This window comes from Pelobates fuscus, chromosome 2 (assembly GCF_036172605.1).
Source record: "Pelobates fuscus isolate aPelFus1 chromosome 2, aPelFus1.pri, whole genome shotgun sequence".
Taxonomy (NCBI): Eukaryota; Metazoa; Chordata; class Amphibia; order Anura; family Pelobatidae; genus Pelobates; species Pelobates fuscus.
In genome coordinates, this window is record NC_086318.1 from 63,847,880 (window position 1) to 63,871,546 (window position 23,667).

At 37.3% G+C, this 23,667-nt stretch overlaps 1 protein-coding gene across 1 annotated transcript in view; it reads right to left on the minus strand.

Annotated features, from left to right (window-relative positions):
- Positions 1-23,667, minus strand: part of SNTG2 (syntrophin gamma 2) — a 539,246-nt gene that overhangs the window by 207,617 nt on the left and 307,962 nt on the right. Inside the window, exon 6 of the mRNA XM_063442215.1 lies at positions 22,103-22,144. Within this exon, the coding sequence (XP_063298285.1) occupies positions 22,103-22,144 (42 nt within the window). The remainder of the gene's footprint in view (positions 1-22,102; positions 22,145-23,667) is intronic.

Below are 23,667 nucleotides of genomic sequence, written 5' to 3' on the forward strand. Positions count from 1 at the left end.
AGCGTGTGGGAAGGCCGCCAGCGGTATTGAAGGTCATGCCTTCGGAGTAGTGCGGTGAGCGGCCGGAAGGAGCGCCGCCATGCCAGGGTCTCTTTCGAGAGGTCATTAAAGAAGTTTAGTGTCATGTTGTCGAATTGAAGGGGCGTTTTACCCCTTAGGGCTTTGAGGACTGTCGTTTTGTCCTGGATGTTGTGAAAGGTAACAATAAAGTCTCTGGTGGCCGTGGTCGGCGCTCTTGGTGGTTTGGGGATTCTTAAGATGCATTTAGGGCTAATGCTGTTAACGTGTGAGGGTGCCAGTATGTTGGCGAGCAGTCGTTCAACTATCTGTGGAAGCTCTGCATTGGGTATTGCTTCTGAAACCCCTCGAACCTTCAGGCTAGTTCTCCACCTAGCATCTTCATATTCTGCAAGGCGGTGTTCGTAGCTTCGCTGTTGTGTTTGCAGGTCACTCACAGCCCGCTGAAGTTCCCCAATATCCCTGGTGTTGGTTGTGGATGCCTTTTCGAGGGCGCCCATGCGGGTCGTCAGGCCCTTCAGGTCTCCCCGTACCGCTGTGATGTATTTTTGCAGTGTCATTTGTAGGTCAGTGAGTAGTTGTTTTAAGACCGCTGTAGTTACCGGAGCTGAGTCTGGGTTGGGTTTGTGCTGCTGTGGGGGTTGTCCCGCTGTGGGTGTTGGTAGATACTCTTCTCCGGAGAGGTCATCAGAGAAATCAGAGCAGCCTACGTGGAGCGCCACCATATTGGACCCGCTTGGGCCTCTTGCCTGTCTCCACATATCCCCGATGGTAAGCCCCGAGGTTGGTTTGTCCATGATTATTTTTCTTGTTTTTCGACATTGTTATTCAATTACAAAGATATAAGTTTAGTTCATAACAGAATCTTAGTAAACTGAGAATTCCAAGATAAAAGAAAGTGAAATTAAAATTTAAGGCCAAAGTAGCCAAACTGAAAGTATAGCTCAGCTGACATTTACAGTTTAATTTTTCCAGTTTGGCTATTTTGACTTTTAAGCTGACATTCACGTAAAACCTTGAATTCTCACTATAGTAAATGAAAAGGAGATTGCAACACGTACAGCAATCTTTAAAAAATTACCAAAAAATACCATTAGCCAGTATTAAAAAAAAAATAGTGTTTTAGCATCATCAAATACAATAGCTAAACAAAAATAAAGGAATACTATGCTTTTATAATTCAATCTAAACCTTTAAAAAAAAAAGAAAGAAATATAAAGTCTTTATGAACAAATGCTCAACATGCTGAAATTCACTCTCTTTATTTCTAATAGGTTAAATATTTTCTAACTCAGTAGCTAATGTCATTTGCAGTATTTTCTCCTGGATGGTCATGCCAGTTAAGCTGTGTACATTTCCATGCTAATTACTATGTTAATAAGGCTATCAAAGACCATTTAATTATCAAAAATTGAATATGTTCCTTTAGCTAATCAGAAAAAATCATGTCCCCATGTTTTATAAAATGTAAAGTAACTAATATACTTTGACTACTTAATTAAAATATTAAAACAGGAAGCACTTCAGGATAATTAAACTGCAATCCAATGAGGCTAAAATTATTTTACCTCCAACACAGATATGAATTGCGTCATTCCACAATTTGTGTATATAAGGCATACAATTATAATTAACTAGTTTGGTGCTTGATGATAACATATTGAATAACAGTTTGTCTTTATGTATTTACAAAGATACAGTTAATTAGGTTAATAAAACAATGGAATGCGTTGGCCATTGCATTTCATCTAAAAATGAATTATACAAGTATATTGATCAGAAAGCAAGATACATTTAAAAAATGTCAATTCCACCAAAAGAATCTGTCAAAATGATAAAAATACTTATTTTTTTAAAAATAAATATTTGTTTGTTCTGTGCAAAGAATCTCAAATCGATACATTTACAGCTTTGGGCAATATGTAATTTCCATATATTGATGTGATGAGTGACATTGAATCAAAATATGTTCTTGGTTAATTAATGTAGATGAGAGAATTAGTCTTTTTTCTCAAATCTGTAATTTGCAAACTGTATATTCTAAACATGTTTCTATACAAAAGGGGAGAGAAGGATACTTTGATGTAGTACAATACATTTTAAGTTTTTAAGTCAACATAGCTCATTAATCAATATGTAATACATTTTCTAGAATTGTATTTTGTGTTTGTTTACTTAAATTACAACAAAACTTGCAGATTTTTTTTTTAAAAAAACATTGTGCAAATCTATACAAACTGGTCAGCTACAACATTTAAACCACTGACAAGTAAAATGAATAACATTTATTATATTGTTACAATGGCATATGCCAAAGGGTGGTATATATTAGGCATCAAGTGAAAAGTCCGTTCAGAAAAAATGGACAAGCAAAAAAATCTGAGTGACTTTGACAAGGGCTAAATAGTGGTAGCTAGGCAATTGGATGAGAGCATTTTAAAAACAGCCAGTCTTGTAGGATGTTTCCTGTATGCAATGGTTAGTACCTACCAAAAGGTGTCAAGGAAGGACAAAAGGTGAACAGCTGCCAGGGTCCTAGTCACCCAAGCCTCATTGATGCAACCAGGGAGTGAAGGCTAGCTGTCTGGTGGAATCACACATAACAGTAGCTGTCTCTAAAAATTGCTAACACAAATATTTTATGCTGGCCATGATAGAAAGTTGTGCCATTGATGATCCAGGTCCTCCACAAAAATCACCTTCAATGGGGATGTGAGTGTCAGACCTGGACCATGGAGGAATGGAAGTAGATTGCCTGGTCTGGTGAATCACATTTTCTTTTAGATCAAGGGGATGGCTGAGTGCATGTGCATCATTTATCTGAGGAAGAGATGGTAGCAGGATTCACTATGGGAAAATGGCAGGCTGGCTGAGGCAGTGTCTTATTATTATTATTATTATTTATATAGCGCCAACAAATTCTGCAGAGCTTTGCAATGGGTGGACTAACAAACATTTAATTGTTACCAGACAAGTTGGATGCACAGGAATAGAAGGGTTGAGGGCCATGCTCAACGCGCTTACATACTAGAGGGAGTGGGGTAAAGTGACACTAAAGGTAAGGATAGTATTAGAGAAGTAGATTGGTAGAATAGTATTCACTGAAGACTAAGCGTGGTATTTTTTTCAATGACAGTTGCAGGAGAGAAATCAGTTTCAAATACACTTTTGTGAAGAAGTGCGTTTTTAATGATTTTTCTGAAGTGGAGTGGAGACTGGGTGAGCTTCCAACAGAGAAGGGAAGGGAGTTCCACAGTAATGGTGCAGCCCTAGAGAAGTTTTGATGGTGAGCATCAGAGGTGGGAGTAAAAATAGAAGGTAGACGTATGTCTTCAGCAGAGTGTAGGGGCCTAGACAGGACATACTTGTGTATTAGGGAGGATAGATAGGTGAAGGAAGCATTATGTAGAGATTTGAAATCAAGAACCAGAATTTCAAATTGAGCCCTATGTCTTTTGGGAAGCCAATGCAGTGACTAACATAGGGATGAGGAAAACCTTAGAACCTGCTTTCATGTGGATGTTACTTTGACACATACCAATTAAGCAGATATTGTTGCACAACACATACACCACTTCATGGTAATGGTGTTTGTTACGGCAAGCGTACATAATTCATTGTTGCACTATAGAATATTGATATTTAACCCCTTAAGGACCAAACTTCTGTCCTTTGTCCATAAGGGGTTAATATAACATGTGTAGTGCATCAATAATTTGACCCCTGGGTAGAGGACAAATGGCAGAGAGAAATTGCTCTTTTGATAAAAAGGGGCTCCTGCAAGGTGTGAAAAGGACTTTGACCATATGGCCTGAAACTCTTATAGTTCAATCCTTTGATATTGTAATGGTATTAGTTTCATGAAGGCCCTTGTGTTCCAGTATCATTTCTAAAATAAACATTAATATTACCCACAGCTTAATAATTAAGCCGCATTTTTATTATATGTGGAATGGAACAAGCCCAATCTTTTAATTAAGCCTCAGCATGACTTGCACAACTTAAACTTTGTGGCAGGGATTGTTATATCTGCTATATTGGGTCACCAGTAAGGAATGTGACATGTCTGTAGATTGGGAAAATAATAATGAATTCATAGATGCAATTATGATTTATGTGGTACATAAGAGAAGATAGAGCTAAATGTTTCCATTTGGATTGAGGTTGGTCTGGAACAAAGGAGGTGGTCACTTATTATTATGCCTTAACTCCACCCCTGGGCAAGACTGAATAATCCACAGGGTATATATCCAATGATTGGAGGGGTGTTGGTGTACTTGCTTGGGGCCAAGATCTAATTTTGAGTGAGTCACCATCATCCTTCCTTGCCAGAAGTTTTGTGCAGAAGTTTTACTTTGAAAACCTAAGTGAGTAAATAGGACTTCTGTTATTTTCTGTTGTAGGTGTAAATATTTTGTTCATCATATATTTTTTATGCCAATTGACTATTTTTTGCTCATTTATTAAGTTCTGCATTTGTCTGGTTAAGAATCACATTACCTGAAGAGACGGATTAGTATTTTGCAATTACATAGCTTTTGCGCTAAGTTATATTTGGTGTTTTTTTTTTTTTGTATTGATTTACCTGGGGGACCAATGCACCCCATTTATAAATTGTCTTGGTGGTGGCAGCATTAAAATAGTAATAGATATATTATTATGTTTAAGTGTTGGTGGTGTTAAGGGGGATTTTGTCATTATTTCCAGTCTAGTGCAGAAAAATAGTGAACTTTAACCCTTTCACCACCACAACTACGTTATGCACCCTCTTGGAGTAGGATGTGTTTGTGACAGTGTTCCCTGATGGCATTGGCCTCTTTCAGCACGGTAATGTACCCTGGATAATGCACACTGCAAACATTGTTCAGGAATGGTTTGAGGAACATGACAAAGAGTTGAAGGTGTTGCCTTGGCCTCTCATTCTGACTGAGCATCTTTGGGATGTACTGGAACAACAAATCCAATTAATGGAGGCCCTGCTTTGCAACTTGCAGGATTTAAAGGATCTGCTGCGGGGGGCGGGGCCTGCTAGCCAAGATGGCCGGCCGCATAATCTCAGAGCTCCTGCTACATTAGATCGAAGAGCGGAGATACTTAGCGATCCGACAGCGCTACCGACACAAGGCATCCAGCAAAGTGCACGGAACGACATAAGCTTCACAACGATGCCAACCCGGCACCGGAGCGCAGAAGAAAGGCTGAAACCGGCCATGCGGCCTAAGACAGAGCGGGACCTGTGGTCCGGGGGAAGCGGCCGATCCCACGACCCGAGACGCGCTCACCAGCGAGACAGCATGGCAGCCCTACCATCCCCCCCTATGGACCGGCGGGGGATTTCCCGGTCCTCGCCGGGGGCGAATACCCCCATATCACAGAGAACCCAAGCGACGAAAACCTCAGGCACCCAGAAACGTCAGGGCCTACCCAAAATGGCGGCTCAGCGGCAGACTCAGACAAGACACGCACTCATCAAGCCGCCCAGGCATATCCCGGAATTTTATAACCAGATCTGTACCTACCTCTGGAAGAAGCTGAGTGCATGGAGACAACTCCTCAGACAGGCAATAAGGGATGTGGAGGCATGGATCCGCCCAGCTACCAGGCGCAGACTGCGGGAAAATCTCACCCGCAACTATGGGGCAGCATCCCGACCGAAACGGAGCCATACAAGACAGGAAAAGGCGCCATTCTCCCCAGGCAGCACTAGTCCTGTTTCTGGGCCTCAGAGCCAGACGCACCGCTGCACGCGACTTGCCGCCCACACGGCAACCCCAGCAAATGTTAAACGGCAAGGCACTAACCTGCATGGGGGAACGCACGGATCAGACCATCGCGACACAGCAAGGTTACAGACCAGGGAACTGGCAAGGCAAAGAGCTCATCTACGACCGGCCGGGGAGGGATCCGGAAAAGTGCGGGACTGTGATAGAGACTGGGCCTGGTGGGGTTGCTTCGAGGAAACCCAGTTTCTTACCCATCCGTACCTGGGTGGTATCCGGCACTCTAAGGGCATAGGCTGAATCTCCATGGGCACCCCAAGGGCTTAACAGCCGAACTTTCCCTGGCGACATGTGCATGGCTCCTGGACTTCCCCTACATCATCTCGCGTTATCCAAGTTGACACCAGCTGGCATCACATTGTGCCCACTTTGTTATACAATATCGATTTGACATTATAATTTTGCTACGCCTTTTTGAATGCAACGAATGTCTAGCTGTGCAACCAACGGTGCATGCACTTGCATTATTCATGCCGCTGGCAGGTACCGGATGATCCTGGAACTGCACCTATATTCCGAGCCTCGCTCAGAGAGAGGCGGCAGCTGCATACTCAAAGGACTCTGTATTGCTCTCTATGTTCTGAGCTTCCAGCTAACGGTTCTAAATTATGGTTATTGTGCCCCTAGAAGTGATGCGCCTAGACATAATATTATTTGGCTGCCTAGCATGTACCCCAGCATTACTTACGGTGTAAGTTTCCACGGTGTCTTACTTGCCTTTTATATAGCATCTCCCCGATGTCTAGTTTAACTGAACCACCCGCACTAGCCTGCCTAAATAACCAGCGTAATGTATTCTGTTATATTTCACTAGCAGGACACGTTTATTAAGCTCAGTTTCTCTATTATTGTTTACTCTAATCTTTTATTTTTATTGTTTGCTTGTACTGCGCTACGAACCCAAGCTTGTCTAGCCCAACATTTGAAATCCTACCTAATATTGTTAAACAGCCTGTTCTTTTTTCTTCATTTTAAAACAAAAATGTGCAAACCTCTCATGCCACTGCTAACCCTACGTTTAACCCCTTAAGGACACATGACGTGTGTGACACGTCATGATTCCCTTTTATTCCAGAAGTTTGGTCCTTAAGGGGTTAACCATCCAAGCACGCTGTTGTGGCGTATATGTATGCGTTGTAATCACCTGCACGACAAAAATAAAGAATTCAAAAAAAAAATAAAAATAAAGGATCTGCTGCTAATGTATTGGTGCCAGATACCATAGGACACATTCAGAGGTCTTGTGGAATCCATGCCTCAATGCATCAGAGATGCAGGTGGTTTTAATGGTGTAGATGATTAGTGTATAAATACATGTTTCAAGTAATAGGCAGCCTTATTTAAAAAAAATGCAACTGTCTACAATTAGAAAAGTGTACATTGGAAGGATAGTCATTTGAAGATAACCTCATAACCTTGAAGTTACCTCACACTCTGATTTATTTGGTTATTGAACCAATCTTTCAATCAATCTTTGGTTACTTTATGTTGTCACTGTTGCTTGAGACATACGTATTGCATTAACCCTTATTATATTATTTGAACTTTAAGATGTAGCTGTTAGGAAGCAGAAATTCAGCACCAAAAGTTTTACTAAGAAAAACAAACTCATCATTTTAAATGGGAAGTTTATTTTGCTAACCCCATATTTTTAACCATGTCTGACTATTGGAGTGATCTCTGAAATTAATTAATAATAAGCAAACTATTTCAGTGTCTTGAAAATGATTTGTAACAACTTGAATGACGCCCAAGCACTACTCACACCATAAACATTGCAACAATAAGTGGTATTAGTTAAAGGGACACTCTAAATACCAATGTAACAATCTTATAGTAGTGGTTATGATACAAAGACTTCTTTGTGGTCTGATAAATGTGTACGTCGCTGTTTATGAGAAATGGTAATGTTTACAATTCTCAGCCAGAACTCCATTTGACTTCCCGAAATTCTTCATTTACTTAAGGAGGTCTTAATATGCTGCTATTTGGTGAAACAAATGTACCAGTAGAGAGTTTTGCTTTACAAGCTGTAAAGGTACATTTGGCTGCTGTTCACTATTGCAACACTTTAATTTATGCATTATGTTGATCATGATGTGACAATTTAAATAGATGGTGTCCTTCCTTAGCCCTATATTTCAGATACTCTCAATATAACTCTAATGAATCCTCCGTGGACTGGCTTTTTCACAAATTCTAAAGATGCGTAAATGGCTCAGACCAGTCCAGGACTTGACAATGGCAATTGACCAAGTTTAACGCATTTCCCTGGAAAAACACTGCAAGTCTAACATAATTTGACCATTGGCCTAGAAATTGGGCTCCATGGCCAGTAGAAAGATCAAAGATAACTCTCACTGCCTAGGCAAGAAGGAGACTGAACATGGGGTTTGCAACTCCCGCAGATGCAGACACAGTTCATTGAATTGTTTATCAGATTGTTTCCCTAGGTTGCAATGTTTATACGTGCCCAGCAAATTAGGGTGCTACATAGTAAACATCTGAAAATTTTAAATTAAGAAAAGGGCTTTTCTTAGTTTTGATTTTTAACTCCCTAAATTGGTACTTTGTGACTTTGTGACTTTCACCTTCATTCATTCCCCATAGGGAATAATAAGCATCAGAATTACAAAGATTACAAAATGTTACAAAAATGTTTGGACAAATTTAGTTCTGAATCTCTGAGGAAACAAAATTAGAAAATTAACAAATTGAAATGAAATAACATTTTACTATGTGCACGTCTCTAACATGCATGAAGACTAAAATTGCAACCTTATGTTCTATTCCCAAAGGACCAATTCTAAATTTTAAAGTTTAAAGGAAAGTTGGTAAAAATAGACCTTTTATCTAGTGCTCGTTTTAACTACACAGACTAACACATGTCTTTGACTAGGATACATTTTTCCCTCTGCAAATTTGTAGCCAAATACTATAAATGCTGAACTCTTTTCTTTTTTCAAAAGAAAGCATACTAACTAGACTAAGATAAAAATAGTGAAAGAAGTCAGTTTGCATATAAAAGGTGTATTAACTAAACAGTGAATAAAGGTAAATGTTCAATAAAATACACAAAATAGGTACCGATAAATGCTGATCCAAATGCAATTCAAATGCTATAACATTTATGTGAGATGAGTCTCTAAAACTTTAGTCCAGTAATATAAAATATGTTCAAAATGTTTCGGCTTGCAATAGTACAACTTGGAATACTCCAATACTCCTGCTATGAAAAAGTCAGGAGATTTCAAGTGGCTGAAATAATATAGTATATTACTAAATATTGAGTGGATACAGTATATATACAAATGTAGGATCTTATAGATGTGCGTTGATCCGGTGAATCTGAAATACAGAGGACAGAGAAATAGTGCTCTCTGCAAACAATTTTATTGATATGAAACAAGAATAAAATACACTCACAGGATAATGTGCTAAAAGTGGTATCCCGCAAAGAAGGTGGTCTAAGTCCGCTAAAGAATCCCCTCTATACTCCCTGCTGCAGGCTGGGGAGAAGGTTGGGTTCTCAAGTTGTGCAGCCGCTGTCTGTTGCTGGTGTGCATTCTACTGTGGTAATTGATTTGCATTCCACTTTGCTTCCTGTCTGTGTAATCCGATGCTGCCTTACACCTTTCGTGAAACAACTGTTAACTTCATCAGAGGTAAGTATCGAAGGGATTTGTACGGTTATATTGCTGCCGGGCAGTTCTTCTATTAAGCAATTAACCCTGACCATACTTTCAGCCTACTAAACCTCGACTAGCAGTCCATATATACATAGAAAACAATGCACCATTGATTTATAAACAAAAATAAATTGCTGCATATCCAATTAAGATATGCCATCATCAATTTAAGCATCTATTTGTAATTAGAAATACTATTACGATATACCTTCAGGTTTACACAAACCATAAAAATAGCATAAACAATAGAAATAACATAAATCGTAAACCAAAATGTATGCATAAATAAAATAAAATGATATGCATAAATAAAATGATTACAACATATTATCATTGACATTTAGATATACTCATAATGAATTATAACATGATACATACGTACATAACTTAAAAATCACTCCACAATACTTTCGAAAACTTGATTGGTTGGAAGTTCCATAAGACAAATGGAAACATAGTGTGTAAGAGAGATGAAAAAAGTTATTGTGCAGGAATGGATATACAATAAAAATACATCATCGGAAAAAGAAAATGTTTGTGAAGTGACTGCTGTGCTCTGGCTGATCAGGGGTTAAATTTCAAACTATACAGAAGAAACAAAGGATGACACCCAGTGAAATTGCATGCATACTGATAAGTCTTCTCCCCGTGATAATAAAACCCTTTAAAGCCGGTGCAGATAGTGAGCTTGGAGGGATTAATTGCTAGGGGAAGATATGTAATGATGGGAATTGGGGGCATACAGGCATATTGCCTTGAAATAAGGGATTCTAATTTTAGGAGGGAAGGGGTGAAATTCTGGCCAATTTCAGGACCTATACTTGTTAAGAACTGGGGTAATTGTCAGGAGGCTGTTGCAAGAATCTCCTGCCACTCTGCTAAGCCCCGCCATGTAGAGCCTTGTTCATTGGTTTAGGTGAGCGCTGTTAGCCAATGAGCTAGGCAATGCGTAGCTGAACAGGTAAAGCTCAGTAGCACGAACCAGAGTTTTCTTGCAGGACCCTCTGGCAGCAGAGGAGGCGGCGATGCATGTCTATCAGTACCTATGTGTGTAGTTTGCGTGGGGGGGGTGGCAAAATGCATTTTTGCCTGTGTAGTCTAAGATCTTTGCACCGGCCCTGTATACACTGTATTTATTTATTTAAAAAATATTTTACCAGGAAAGATAGATTGAGATTTCTCTTGTTTTCAAGTATGTACTTGGTCCACAAAACGTTGCATCAATACAATATGGTACAATAAAATACAAAACCAATATTAATACACAATATATACAACATTTTACATAGAACAGGTAAGAATTATATAATCAACCATAACACATGCATTCTGTTTTGAGGTATGTATAGAGGGATCTCTTAACCCCTTAAGGACTGGACTGTTTTTGCGATGTTGTACATTTGCGACCAGGCATCTTTTTACACTTTTGTAGTGTTTGTGTTTAGCTGTAATTTTCCGCTCTCTCATTTACTGTTCCCATACAAATTATAAGACAAAAGGGGCTTTCTTTACATACTATTATTTATATAATTTCATTTAATTCAATTTAAAAAAAATGAAAAAATATGATGAAAAATTGAAAAAAATACATGTTTTTTGACTTTTATGTGAAAAATCTTTTACTCGTCTACAAAAGCGAATGAAAAAAACTGCTAAATAGATAAAAAAATGCTGTCCTGCGTTTAAAAATACCCAGTGTTTACATGCTTTTTTGCATGTTATAGGGCTATAAGTACAAGTAGGATATTGCGGTTTCAAAACATAAATTTTTAAAATTTATCAATAGTGACATTGTAACACTATTATCTGTCATAAATCGCTGAATAACACCCCACATGTACATATTTTTTTTTAAAGTAGACAACCCAGGGTATTCAATATGGGGTATGTCCAGACTTGTTTAGTAGCAACTTAGTTGCAAACACTGGCCAAAGTTAACGTTCATATTTGTTTGTGTGTGAAAAAAGTAAAAAACTAAATTGAACGCTAATTTTGGCAAGTGTTTGTGACTAAGGGGTTACTAAAAAAGACTGGACATACCCCATTTGCAATACCTTGGGTTGTCTTCTTTTGCAAATGGTATGCCAGCATGGGGGTAATTCTCATTCCTGGGCTACCATACGCTCTCAAAGGCAACGTAACCAACCTGGCCATTTTCAATGTAAAAATATTTGACCCATATATTTGACCCTGTAACTTTCAAAAATGCTATAAAACCTGTACATGGGGGGGGAGGGGGGGAGGGTACTGTTATACTCAGGAGACTTTGCTGAACACAAATATGAGTGTTTCAAAACTGGAAAATGTATCACAACAATTATATCATCAGTATAAGTGCTGTTTGTGTGTGAAAAATGCAAAATATTTCACTTTCACTGACAATATCATTGCTGTGATATGTTTTACTGTTTTGAATCACTAATATTTGTGTTCAGCGAAGTCTCCCGAGTAAAACAGTACCCCCCATGTACAGGTTTTAGAGTGTCGTAGAACGTTACAGGGTAAAATACAGTGCTAGCAAATTAAATTCTCTGGACTTTCGACCTGGGTTGTCAGGCAGGTCCCTCAAATTGCAATCAATACAATTACTTAATTATGTAAAAATATTACATAAATACGCACATAAAATTTAAATATATATGCATATTTATATATTTGAAGTCTAGGTGTATATTTATATAATTATTTATGTAATTTTGTATATGGACATATGTATAGTTCGTATTCTTTTTATTTATTTATATATACATAGATATATATATATATACAATTTCATTCTAAGTGTATTTTGATATAAATATATATATATGAATATCAAAATACAGTTAGAAGAAAATTTCATATAGATATATAATTTATTATTATTTTTACATTTTTAATTTAATTTAAATTACTTATTATTTGTATTTTATAATAATATATATATATACAATATATATAGTTATTATATATATTATATATATACGTGTGTAATTTATTATAAGTGTATTTTTATATTAATATATGTACATATTAATATAAAAATGCACTTAGTATGACATTATATATATGATATATAGACATATATTATATAGATATAATATATGTCTATATATCATATATATATATATATATATATATATATATATATATACACATATATAATTATTATTTTTTTATTAACATTAACTTTATTTTTTTTATTTTATTTTACACTAGCAGGGAGACTGCCTGTCAGCACAGACAGTCCCCCTGCAGGCAGACACATGGACACCTATTGTGACCACGTGACCGCTCTTTTGAGCGATCACATGGCCAAAGGGGTCCTAATCTGCCATGGGGAGACTGTCTGGGCTGCAGGCAGTTTCCCCACAATGGGAGCACCGCCGATCGACGATGGCGATCGGGTAAGTAACTAAGACCGTTAGGACGGTTCAGGACCGTCAGCGGTCGGCAATGCAAAAATGCCGATGACGGTCCTGAACCGTCCTCGGTCCTTAAGGGGTTAAAGGACTTTAGACTTGGGGAAGATTTTAAAGTGTGCACAAACTTTGCGCATTTGTTCTTATTTTTACATTCTGGTGGCATTTTTATGATGCACTGCTTTCATTTTAAACCATCTATACTTACTGTACATGGCAACATTGTTTGTTATTTTATTATTGCGATGCATTTTATGTTTAGATGAATGTTATGCCATTTTGTTTAGCAACAAAAATCATGACAAGATTAACCTATTGCTACCACATTATTTATGTTAAAAAGATAACATTTATTTGAAACAGCTTGAATAACTAGGACTTAAACCAAATTAAATTAAACTACAATTTGCCATTCATAAAAACTACAGACATGAAAAATGCACCAACATTTTTTAAGTTCAGCTTGTATTTTCCTGGGATCAGGCGGTTTTCTTTGTAGTTTGTACAGATAATTTAATACTGCTCCAGGAGTTGTTCATACTTTGGAATATTAATTTTGCCACTAAATCACAGTAACCTTATCCTACATTTGCTGATAGTCCCCTATTCTTTATGAAGCTATTTATCGAGATAACCTTTCTAATATAAATTCCTAAGCCTCCCAAAAACAACTGCATTTTGTCTGAGGACATTTTAATTATGCACAGGTGGCCTCCCTTCAACTGATTATGTGACTTATGAAGACAGTTTATCTAGGGGTGTCAAAGCCAAAGTGAATTATTTATGTAATCAAGACTATAACAGTTTTTTTATTAACATTTTATTTTTATTATTAAAGGGTAAAAGGATGAAGCACACTTACAAGGATATACAAAATACATTCAGCAGCATACAGGTGCAAGAAAAAGTATGTGAACCCTTTGGAATGATATGGATTTCTGCACAAATTGGTCATAAAATGTGATCTGATCATCATCTTAGTCACAACAATATGTGACTGTATATGGTCACATATTAAATAAACATAAACCTTACATGGGTTGCAAATGTTTGAGTTACCAATTTCTTCTGTAAAATGCTAACACAATTGGAATACATATGACTGGGTTGATAAGGAAAAAAAAAGATTTGGGAGCAAGTGATAATATATTTAAGTCACTTCTACCCAACATACTTGTTTTCCTGGCACTATAGTGCCCTGAGGGTGCCCCCACCCTCAGGGACCCCCTCCCGCCGGGCTGGATGGAGAGGAAGGGGTTAAACTTACCTCTTATTGCAGCGCCGGGCGGGGAGCTCTCCTCCTCCTCTCTGCCTTCTCTCCTCCTCTTCGGCTGAATGCGCATGCGTGGCAAGAGCCACGCGCACGTTCAGCCAGTCCATAGGAAAGCATTATCAATGCTTTCCTATGGATGCTGGCGTCTTCTCATTGTGATTTTCACAGTGAGAAGCGCGGAAGTGCCTCTAGCGGCTATCAATGAGACAGCCACTAGAGGCTGGATTAACCCATTTATAAACATAGCAGTTTCTCTGAAACTGCTATGTTTATAAAAATAAAGTGTTAACCCTAGCTGGACCAGGCACCCAGACCACTTCATTAAGCTGAAGTGGTCTGGGTGCCTATAGTGGTCCTATAATTTGAAAAAAAAAAAAAAATAGTTGATTATAATGAGCAGAGAAGAAACAGAAATGGAGACAATAATAATTCAGCTGCATGTAGAAATCAACAGCCATGATCATTAGTTCATAGAATTTAATATTCTAAAAGGTAAACCATAGACACCCAGATCACTTGATCTCATTCAAGTGATATGCCTGTTCACGTATCATTGCAAGATTAAGACTGCTTCTAGACACTGTCTACCAGACGGCCACTAGAGGTCCTTCCTGCAGTTTCACAGAGGTTGACTTCATGAAACATTGCAGGACGTCCTCACGCTTTGCATGAGTGTGCCCAGCATGTTGAAAAACTCCATAGGAAAGCAATGAGTCAATGTTTTTTTTTTATCAGGAAGGCCTAATGAGTGTGGCTTTAGGTTTACATGAGCTTTCAATTTACCCCCCCCCCATCGGCTGTCGGAGGAGGAGCTTGACCCAGCGCTGAGGGTCTTCGGCACTTGAATCAAGCAAGTGTTTATAGGGTTATTTAACACTTTACATTGATTAAGAGAGTGTGATAGAGGGTTCCTATACTGCTAGAAATACAGCTTTGTGTTCCTAACACTATAGTGTTCCTTTGATTGCTGAATGCACTGGAAACAATGCACCATTTGTGCACAGCTAGAATGTGGTTACCTTCGTAAACAGTAATATATGTCTGTTAGAAGTTTCTAAAAGTTCCAGATTAGATATTTTTCCTTACCATACTGCTGTGGTATAATAGTTACATAGTCACATAGCTGAAAAGATCTGATGAAGCCGAGCACGTCGGCGAAACGCGTCATCGCGCCCTGACGTCATTACGTCCAACGGCCGTAAGCCCCGCCTCCCGGAACAAGTGTGAGAGACAGTAGCCCTGAGAGCCTGGAAAGGACCCACGAAATTGTTTTGGACTATATCACACCGGTGAGGAGAAGGACATACAGCCAGACAACTGCTTTTAATGATTGAAGTGTCTAAATAAAGGATTTTACTGCCATCACAGCCTCAAGCCTCTATATACCGAGATGCCCATACAGTTCAGAGCAGACTAAATTGCTCTACTCTTGTGAGTGTTTTGATTTATAATTTCAATATTTTAAATCTTATGCATATTGCCCTATGAGTTTTTTTCTGTTTTCTTTGAGTATATCACTGAATTGTCAACAGAAGCAACTTTTAAAAGTGAGTTTATTTTTCAATTAGCACTTATGTGGTCTGACACTAATGCACTTTTAAGATATAACATATGTATGTGATATTTATATCACTTAAATTGATCTATAGTATTTAAGCACAGTGCACATTATAATACATTTGAAGAGTTATTATTATTGTTAATTAATATTTGTGTGAATTATTCACTAATATTGGTCTTAAAGGCACAGCGCACTTTATTTTTGTTTTTTTGTATGTTATGTGAGAGGAGCTTTTTCACGATATATAGTGCTGCTTTAATCTTATATTGTACTGTACACATTAATTTTAGCGCCATTTTTACTTGTCTTTTGGTACATAGCTGAAAAGAGACTTGCGTCCATCAAGTTCAGCCTTCCTCACATTTGTTTTTTGCTGTTGATCCAAAAGAAGGCAAAAAACCCAGTTTGAAGCACAATTTTGCAACAAGCTAGGAAAAAAATTCCTTCGTGACCCCAGAATGGCAGTAAGATTTATCCTTGGATCAAGCAGTTATTATCCTACATTGAAAGATTATATCCTTGAATATTCTGTTTTTGCAAGTATGCATCTAGAAGCTGTTTGAACATCTGTATGGACTCTGATAAAACCACTTCTTCAGGCAGAGAATTCCACATACTTATGTTCTTACAGTAAAAAAAACCTTAGACAAAATCTTCTTTCTTCCAGTCTAAACGCATGACCTCGTGTCCTATGTAAAGTCTGGTTTGTGAATAGATTTCCACACAATGGTTTGTATTGGCCCCGAATATATTTGTATAATGTTATCATATCCCTTCTCAGGCGACTTTTTTCTAAACTAAATAGGTTTAAATTTGTTAACCTGTATTCATAGCTGATATGTTCTATTCCTTTTATTAATTTTGTAGCCCGCCTCTGCACTTTTTATTGTGCCATAATATCCTTCTTTAGAACAGGTGCCCAACATTGCACAGCATATTCAATATGTGGTCTTACCAGTGATGATATTCTCGCCCCGAGAATGAATGCCCTTTTTCATGCATGACAATACCATACTGGCCTTGGCCACTGCTGATTGACATTGCATATTGTTGCATAGTTTGTTGTCTATAACAATTCCCAAGTCCTTTTCGTGATCATCTTTCAATAGAGATCCCATAGATTATTGGTTATGACCAGGTGGATTACAGACAGCCATCACTAAGTGGATCAGTGAACAAAAAAAAAACAACTCTTCATCCTTTCAGATATACTATTTTATAACTTGTGCCCTTAATCACATACTCTTGTGTTTGTAGCATCATGCGACAGTCCTTTTATTATTGTCTAGTGTATGCATATGACAAACAAAAGATAAACACATAGAGGATGCAAAACCTAATGTACTAAAGATATGGAATACTATAAGAGTAAAATGCCAAGAAGAATTAAAACTTAATCTTTAATAAATCTTGGTAAAAGTGAAGTCCAACAAGGACTAAACAAAAAGACTAGCAACCAAAAAACATTTAAACAGAACTACTGTAATCGTGAATTGAATGAATATAGCATTACTATTAACACCCGGTGATGTTGAATAGTATCAAAGCACCATAATCAATCTTCTGAAATAAAGTGAAGAGGTATAACGGCCCTAGAAGCTTACAATCAGTTGCATGTGATTAATAGGGATAGAGGAATATGGGAACGAGGGGAGAGTGAGAGGGAGTCTAAGTAGATAACTTGCCCTAATGTGCCTTCTTGGGCACTCCTTACCCCAAAAGATATCCCTGTCTGCTTACAAAGTTTAAATCCCTGAACCCAATATTTTAATATTTCTAGGGCCGTTATACCTCTTCACTTTATTTTAGAAGATTGATTATGGCGCTTTTATACAATTCAACATCACCTAGTGTTACCTAGTAAAGCTATATTCATTCAATTCACGATTATAGCAATTCTGTTTAAATGTTCTGCTACATCTCAGTTACATTGTGATAACAATCATGGTAACACCTATTACATATACGTATGTAGCATTTTTAGACCAAATATTTTGACACTAAGCTCTTGTCAGCCCCTGCTAGGCAGTGATTGTTTTGTCTGCTTAGCAGTGATTTATTTAGTATCCACTCAAACCATCCCACCGTGGAAATGTGCTTATTTATTATACTCTTTGAGTATCATTATTAGAATTGTTTCAGTCAATACAATTTTCACACACGTGTGTCCTGTTAAAAAGATCTAAAATGATTTCACAACCTTTCATTAGTGGACCATTATAGTTAACTACCATAAGATTGTTTTTAGATGTACTTTCCTTTTTCAATAGTACTATTTTCTTTTTTTCTTTAGTCCTTGTTGGACTTCACTTTTAGCAAGATTTATTAAAAGTTAAGTCTTAATTCTTCTTGACATTTTACTCTTATGGTATCCCATATCTTTAGTACTTTAAGTATTGCATCCTCTATGTGTTTCTCTTTTGTTTGTTATTTGCAACCCAAGAGGTAAACCCCCATTCGAGAGGTTTTGCACTGGCTCCAACTCTCTCATTTCTATCTCTTTTCTCTCTTCTATAGTCGAATGTATGCATATGCTTCCATTTACATTGCCACAGTGTGTAAGTTGTGTTGCAAACATTCTAGAATCCAATTAAATGGACGAAGAATTTAGGTCAAGTAACTAGAGATAACTATTTATTTATTTATTTATTTATTAAAAATTCTTAAGAAACGCAGTCTTATTACCCATAGGGTCTCGATGCGCATACCAGCAATAAAACAGACAAAACAATATCCAGCAAACAACAGCATTATAATCACATGCTTTTGAACCAGGTTAAAAGTTTCATGTCATCCCATACGCCTGAGCAAATAAAACTGTTTTTAAGCTCCGGCGAAACTTCAGTAGATCATTCTCAAGTCTTAATGTCAGAGGCAGGGAGTTCCAAAATTGCGCTCCCTGAACATCACTCGTTCTCCCTCCGCACTTTTTCTTTTTAAAATTTGGAATCTTCAATAAGGCTAAATCAGCCGATCTCAAGGATCGACTGGGAGTATAGCGTGTGAATTTATCCTTCAGATAGTCTGGTCCCATACCATGGACTGCCTTATATACCAAACAACCATTTTTAAACAGAACCCGTTCACGAACGGGCAACCAGTGCAAGGCTCTTAATGATGGAGTGATATGGTCATTGCGGGCCACACCCGTAAGTAGCCTTGCAGCTGCGTTCTGTATCAACTGTAGCTTGTGTATGATGTTCTGAGGCAGTCCAATGTACAGAGCATTGCAGTAGTCCAATCGGCTACTGATGATGGCGTTGACCACCGAGATTTGATCGGAGGGGGCAATGAATCTGAAAATAGACCTCAGAAGCTTCAGGTGGTAGTGGCAAGAGCTTACCACCTGATTAATCTGAGGCTTCATTGTCAACCTGGAATCGAGAATGACTCCCAGATCTCTGACCTTAGTGGCAGGACTCGGAGATGGAGAAAACGAGTCCGGCCATGAGGGAAAGATACTATTCACCTCCTGGTTACTGAAGATGATGCATTCAGTTTTGGAGCCATTAACTAGAATTATATACCTGTGTGTATCATTTTCAATGACTGTTAAAACCTGTAATAAGTTAGCAATATGTTTAAAATACAGGACTATAAGTAAAGGTAATCCCTATGTTTAGGTGGTCATGGTTATTTTTAGTTAGCATAGACTGTTTGCAGTTCATTAAGAGTACAAAGGTTCATCATTATGACTTTAATGTGCTATCACTTTACATGTTTCATTATGGTATAATCTATAAAGATAAGACTCATATGGGACTGTGAATTGTCAGGAATTCAAAGTAAATTCAAAGTGAATTTCAAATTTAAAACCATACTGACAAATTATCAGTTATGCTTCAGTTTGTTTTTTCCTTAAATTAGTAATTCACCTTGAACTCATATCCTAACTGAAGGTATATCCTAACTGAATGATGTTTAGGATATACAAAGTGGCAGAATTTTTGCTTCCATGACATACATATAATATGAAAAATGCTCAAAGTTGTCATGAGAATCCATTCTTATATGCTTCATCAGTATACAATATATTGTGTAAATTCATTAACTAATAACACTTCTTGAATGATATGTAAAAGGTTAATTACTATTTAACCTTCGATTATATATGCAAATAGACATATTTCTAAATTACCAGCACAGCATGCTAAACAAATAGTTTGAAGTCTCTTCTAATACCTGCAAATGTTTCAGATGCAATTTCCTGTTACATATATGTTTATTGATAACGCACATCTCAGTAAATTGATGATTTTATATAAGAAAAGCCAATAATGAATCTATGAAATACAGAATATTTAGCAATTGTTCAGATGCGGATTGTATTTCCCTTTGGCATGGGCGGTGACTTAGCATTAGAAAAACATCTAGAAAAGTACAATGTATACAAATGTATAGAAATACTTTCAGCAATAGACAGACAGGAAGGTAGGTAGGTAGGTAGATAGGTAGATAGGTAGATAGGTAGGTTGCCCATAAAGATAGATTACCTATGATGTCCAAAAAATATGTATCGGGGTGTCTCAAGTTATCACTGATGAAACATATAATGTGCATTGTTTTTTTATTTATGGTGCATGAATAAGAGTATATTTCTATACAGCATATTCAATTCAATTTGCTTATTGTTATGTTGGATACACTTTTAAAATGATTTTTAAAAAATATTAAAACATAACTAAGATCCTATATATATAAATATATTAATATATAAAAATATCAACATAATATTAAAATTAAGTATTAAATCATGTTAAAAAAAGTTATCCAAAAATACTAAATGATTAGAAAAGCTTATCCAACATATTAAGTCAAGGCTGTATCAGTGTACTATAAGTGGACTAACAAACAAGCAAATGCAACTAGACAATTAGACAAGTTAGACATAGAGAAACAGGAGGTGCTGAGGCCCCTGCTCACACGAGCTTACATTTTATATTGTGAGCAAAATATATTTCACACATAGAAAATGTTGGTTATCTTCTTGAACACATGAGTTTTAGTGTGTTTTTGGGGAACAGAAATTTGGGGAGAGTCTAATGTAGCAGAGAGTTCCATAGGAACAGTGCAGCTCTAAAGGTGACAGTCAGAGGTGCGAGAATGAGCTGAGGACATACATAGCTCTCTTACAGAATAGAGGGGACTGGGTGAAACATATTTATTAATTATTGAAGATAGGTACATAGTGTGCAGAATTATGAATTATTTTGTTAGTAAGGACCTGGATTTTAAATTGAAATCTAAATCTTATATTTCATTATATAATTTATTGGGCAAAAATGGGCATGTTTGTGGCACAGATAAGCACCTTAGCTGCCTCCAGTGTTAGGTAAGGGGAGATATACAGTATGTTTTCAAAAGTGACAGGATTTGGCAATCGACTTCAAAGATGTGAGGAATGGTGTAGGGCAGGGGTGCCAAAAAGTAAGATCCACAGATATTTTAAAACTACAACTTCCATGATGCTTTGTCATTCAAAAAGCATACAAAGCAACATGGGAGTTGTAGTTGTAGATCCCTGGGGATTCTCCTTTTGGGCACCCCAATGTGGAGGATGAAACCATAGATAATGCCAATAGGAATAAAGTAAAATAGTGCAGTTGACCTATTATGAACACAGCCATAGCTATAGGAGCACTGGATGGTGATAGACAGACAGAAAGACAGATTACCTATAATGTCCAAAATATATCATAGTGTATTGGGGCGTCTTAAATTATCATTGATAAAACATTGTGCATAGTTTTTGATTAATGGCTCAAGATACGAAGCATATTTCTTGCATAATCTTTCTGGATTTTATGTGTAGACATACAGTGCCAATCTTTTTTTTTTTTTTTTTAAACAATTTATAGTTTACATTTTGATATACTGATGATGGTAATACGAGAGTTTCTTCTGATTTAATATGTTATACATGTTGTAAATCCAGTGGAAGGGAATGGAAAGAATTAGGATGAGAAAAATAAAATAAAAAGACAGACAGGTAGCCAGATACCCAGACAGCAGTATGATGCAGATTGCAACTGAATGCCAATTATTATTCAGAATCCAAAACTTACTTTTTTAAATATGAAATAGAAAAAAAAGTACTAATTGTTAGCTTCGAAGCAGAGATATTTACTTTCACTAAACCATCAAAGCATTTATGCAGATAAGGTGACATTCTTGAAAGCAGTTAGACAGCAGTCCCCTACTGTGATGGTATGTTTTAAGTACACATCTAAATGATTACTGTTCTTGTGTTAACCTTCATTCCTGTCTATAATTGCAGAAAACAGCTTTTTCTAGCTGTGCTTATTTAATTTTTGCAGTTTAGTGGTTGCAAAAACTTGAATTTACTGAACACAGATCAATGCAAAATACTTACAACTTACCACTTCTTCATGAGTTGCATTTTCTACATTGATGCCATTAACCTGCAACAAGAAACACAATGTTATTGACACATAGATTCACATGAATAAGCGTTGTATTTAAAAGAACATTCCAAGAACAATAACCACTACAATTACTGTAGTGGTTATGGTGCCAGGAGTGCACTGGGGCCATCACAGTGTAATTTGTGAAATCATTTCAGAATGGTTTAACAATTTACAGGGTTCCTAGGTGTCCTCACTGCATCCAGTCTTCTGCAGCAGGAGAAGGTGGATGGCTCTGCTCAGCTAAGCATGGGAAATACAAGAAAGTACTGAGAATTCTCAGCAGACTATCTCAGCCAATGAGCACATCCCTGCATGACTTAAATATCTAACTGGATTCTACTGAGAGACAATCTCAGAAACAAGTTGCCGATCCCCAATTCCATTCTAAAGTGGTTTGACAAATTACATTCGGATGGCGGCAGGAAACAGCTGGCATAACTATTACAATGGGTTGTTGTGGTTATGGTGTTTACATTTTTCTTCAATTATATGTTAATGATACACTACATTTTTTGGACAATTTAATTTTGAAAGGGGCGAGAACATAGCAAAGACTGACTAATTAATTTTAGATAATCAAATATGATCCATTTCACTTTATTTTCATTTTATTAATTTGCGATACATGTCCCTTCATAAGCTTAATAATATATATATATACTTTTCTTTTTTTGTGCATGTAACTATGCTGATCAATATACCAAGACACTTTTAACAATTGCATGGGGTTGTGAAGAATACCATCCCCATTATTTGCTAAGTCAACATTTTGGCAAATATGGAAAGTTGTTTCTTTTATTTTAACGCAAACCAAGTGTGTTCGAATTTTATGCTTTACGGACTACCTCTTTGAAGATATAGTAAGTTCCTCTTTTTTAGGTGCAATCAATGCATGCCTTAAAAATAACTGCCTCTTTACCACTACTACATTGTACTTTACATTTGTTGGGTAAATATCCATCAACTGTTTGCATCAACAGCAAAATACAGACGTGAGAAAGGCTGAGCTTGATGGATGCATGTCTCTTTTCAGCTGTGTAACTACGTAACTCTGAGTACTTTGTCAAATAACACTATTGTAGACAATTAGTAAAGAATTGATTTTTGCTTTGCATCGTTACTGCAACTTATTCATGACAAATGCAAACGTTCTCCTGTTTCTAATTATTTTAACTAATAATATATTAGCTTAAAGGACCACTATAGTTCCAGGAAAACATACTCGCTTTCCTGGCACTATAGTGCCCTGAGGGTGCCCCCCCCCTCAAGGACCCCCTCCTGCTGGACTCTGGAGAGAGGAAGGGGTTAAACACTTACCTTTCTCCAGCGCCGGGCGGGGAGCTTTCCTCCTCCTCTCCTCCTTCCTCGCGACGTCATCGGCTGAATGCGCATGCGTGGCAGGAGCCGCGCGCGCATTCAGCCGGTCGCATAGGAAAGCATTTACAATGCTTTCCTATAGACGCTGGCGTCTTCTCACTGTGATTTTCACAGTGAGAAGCACGCAAGCGCCTCTAGCG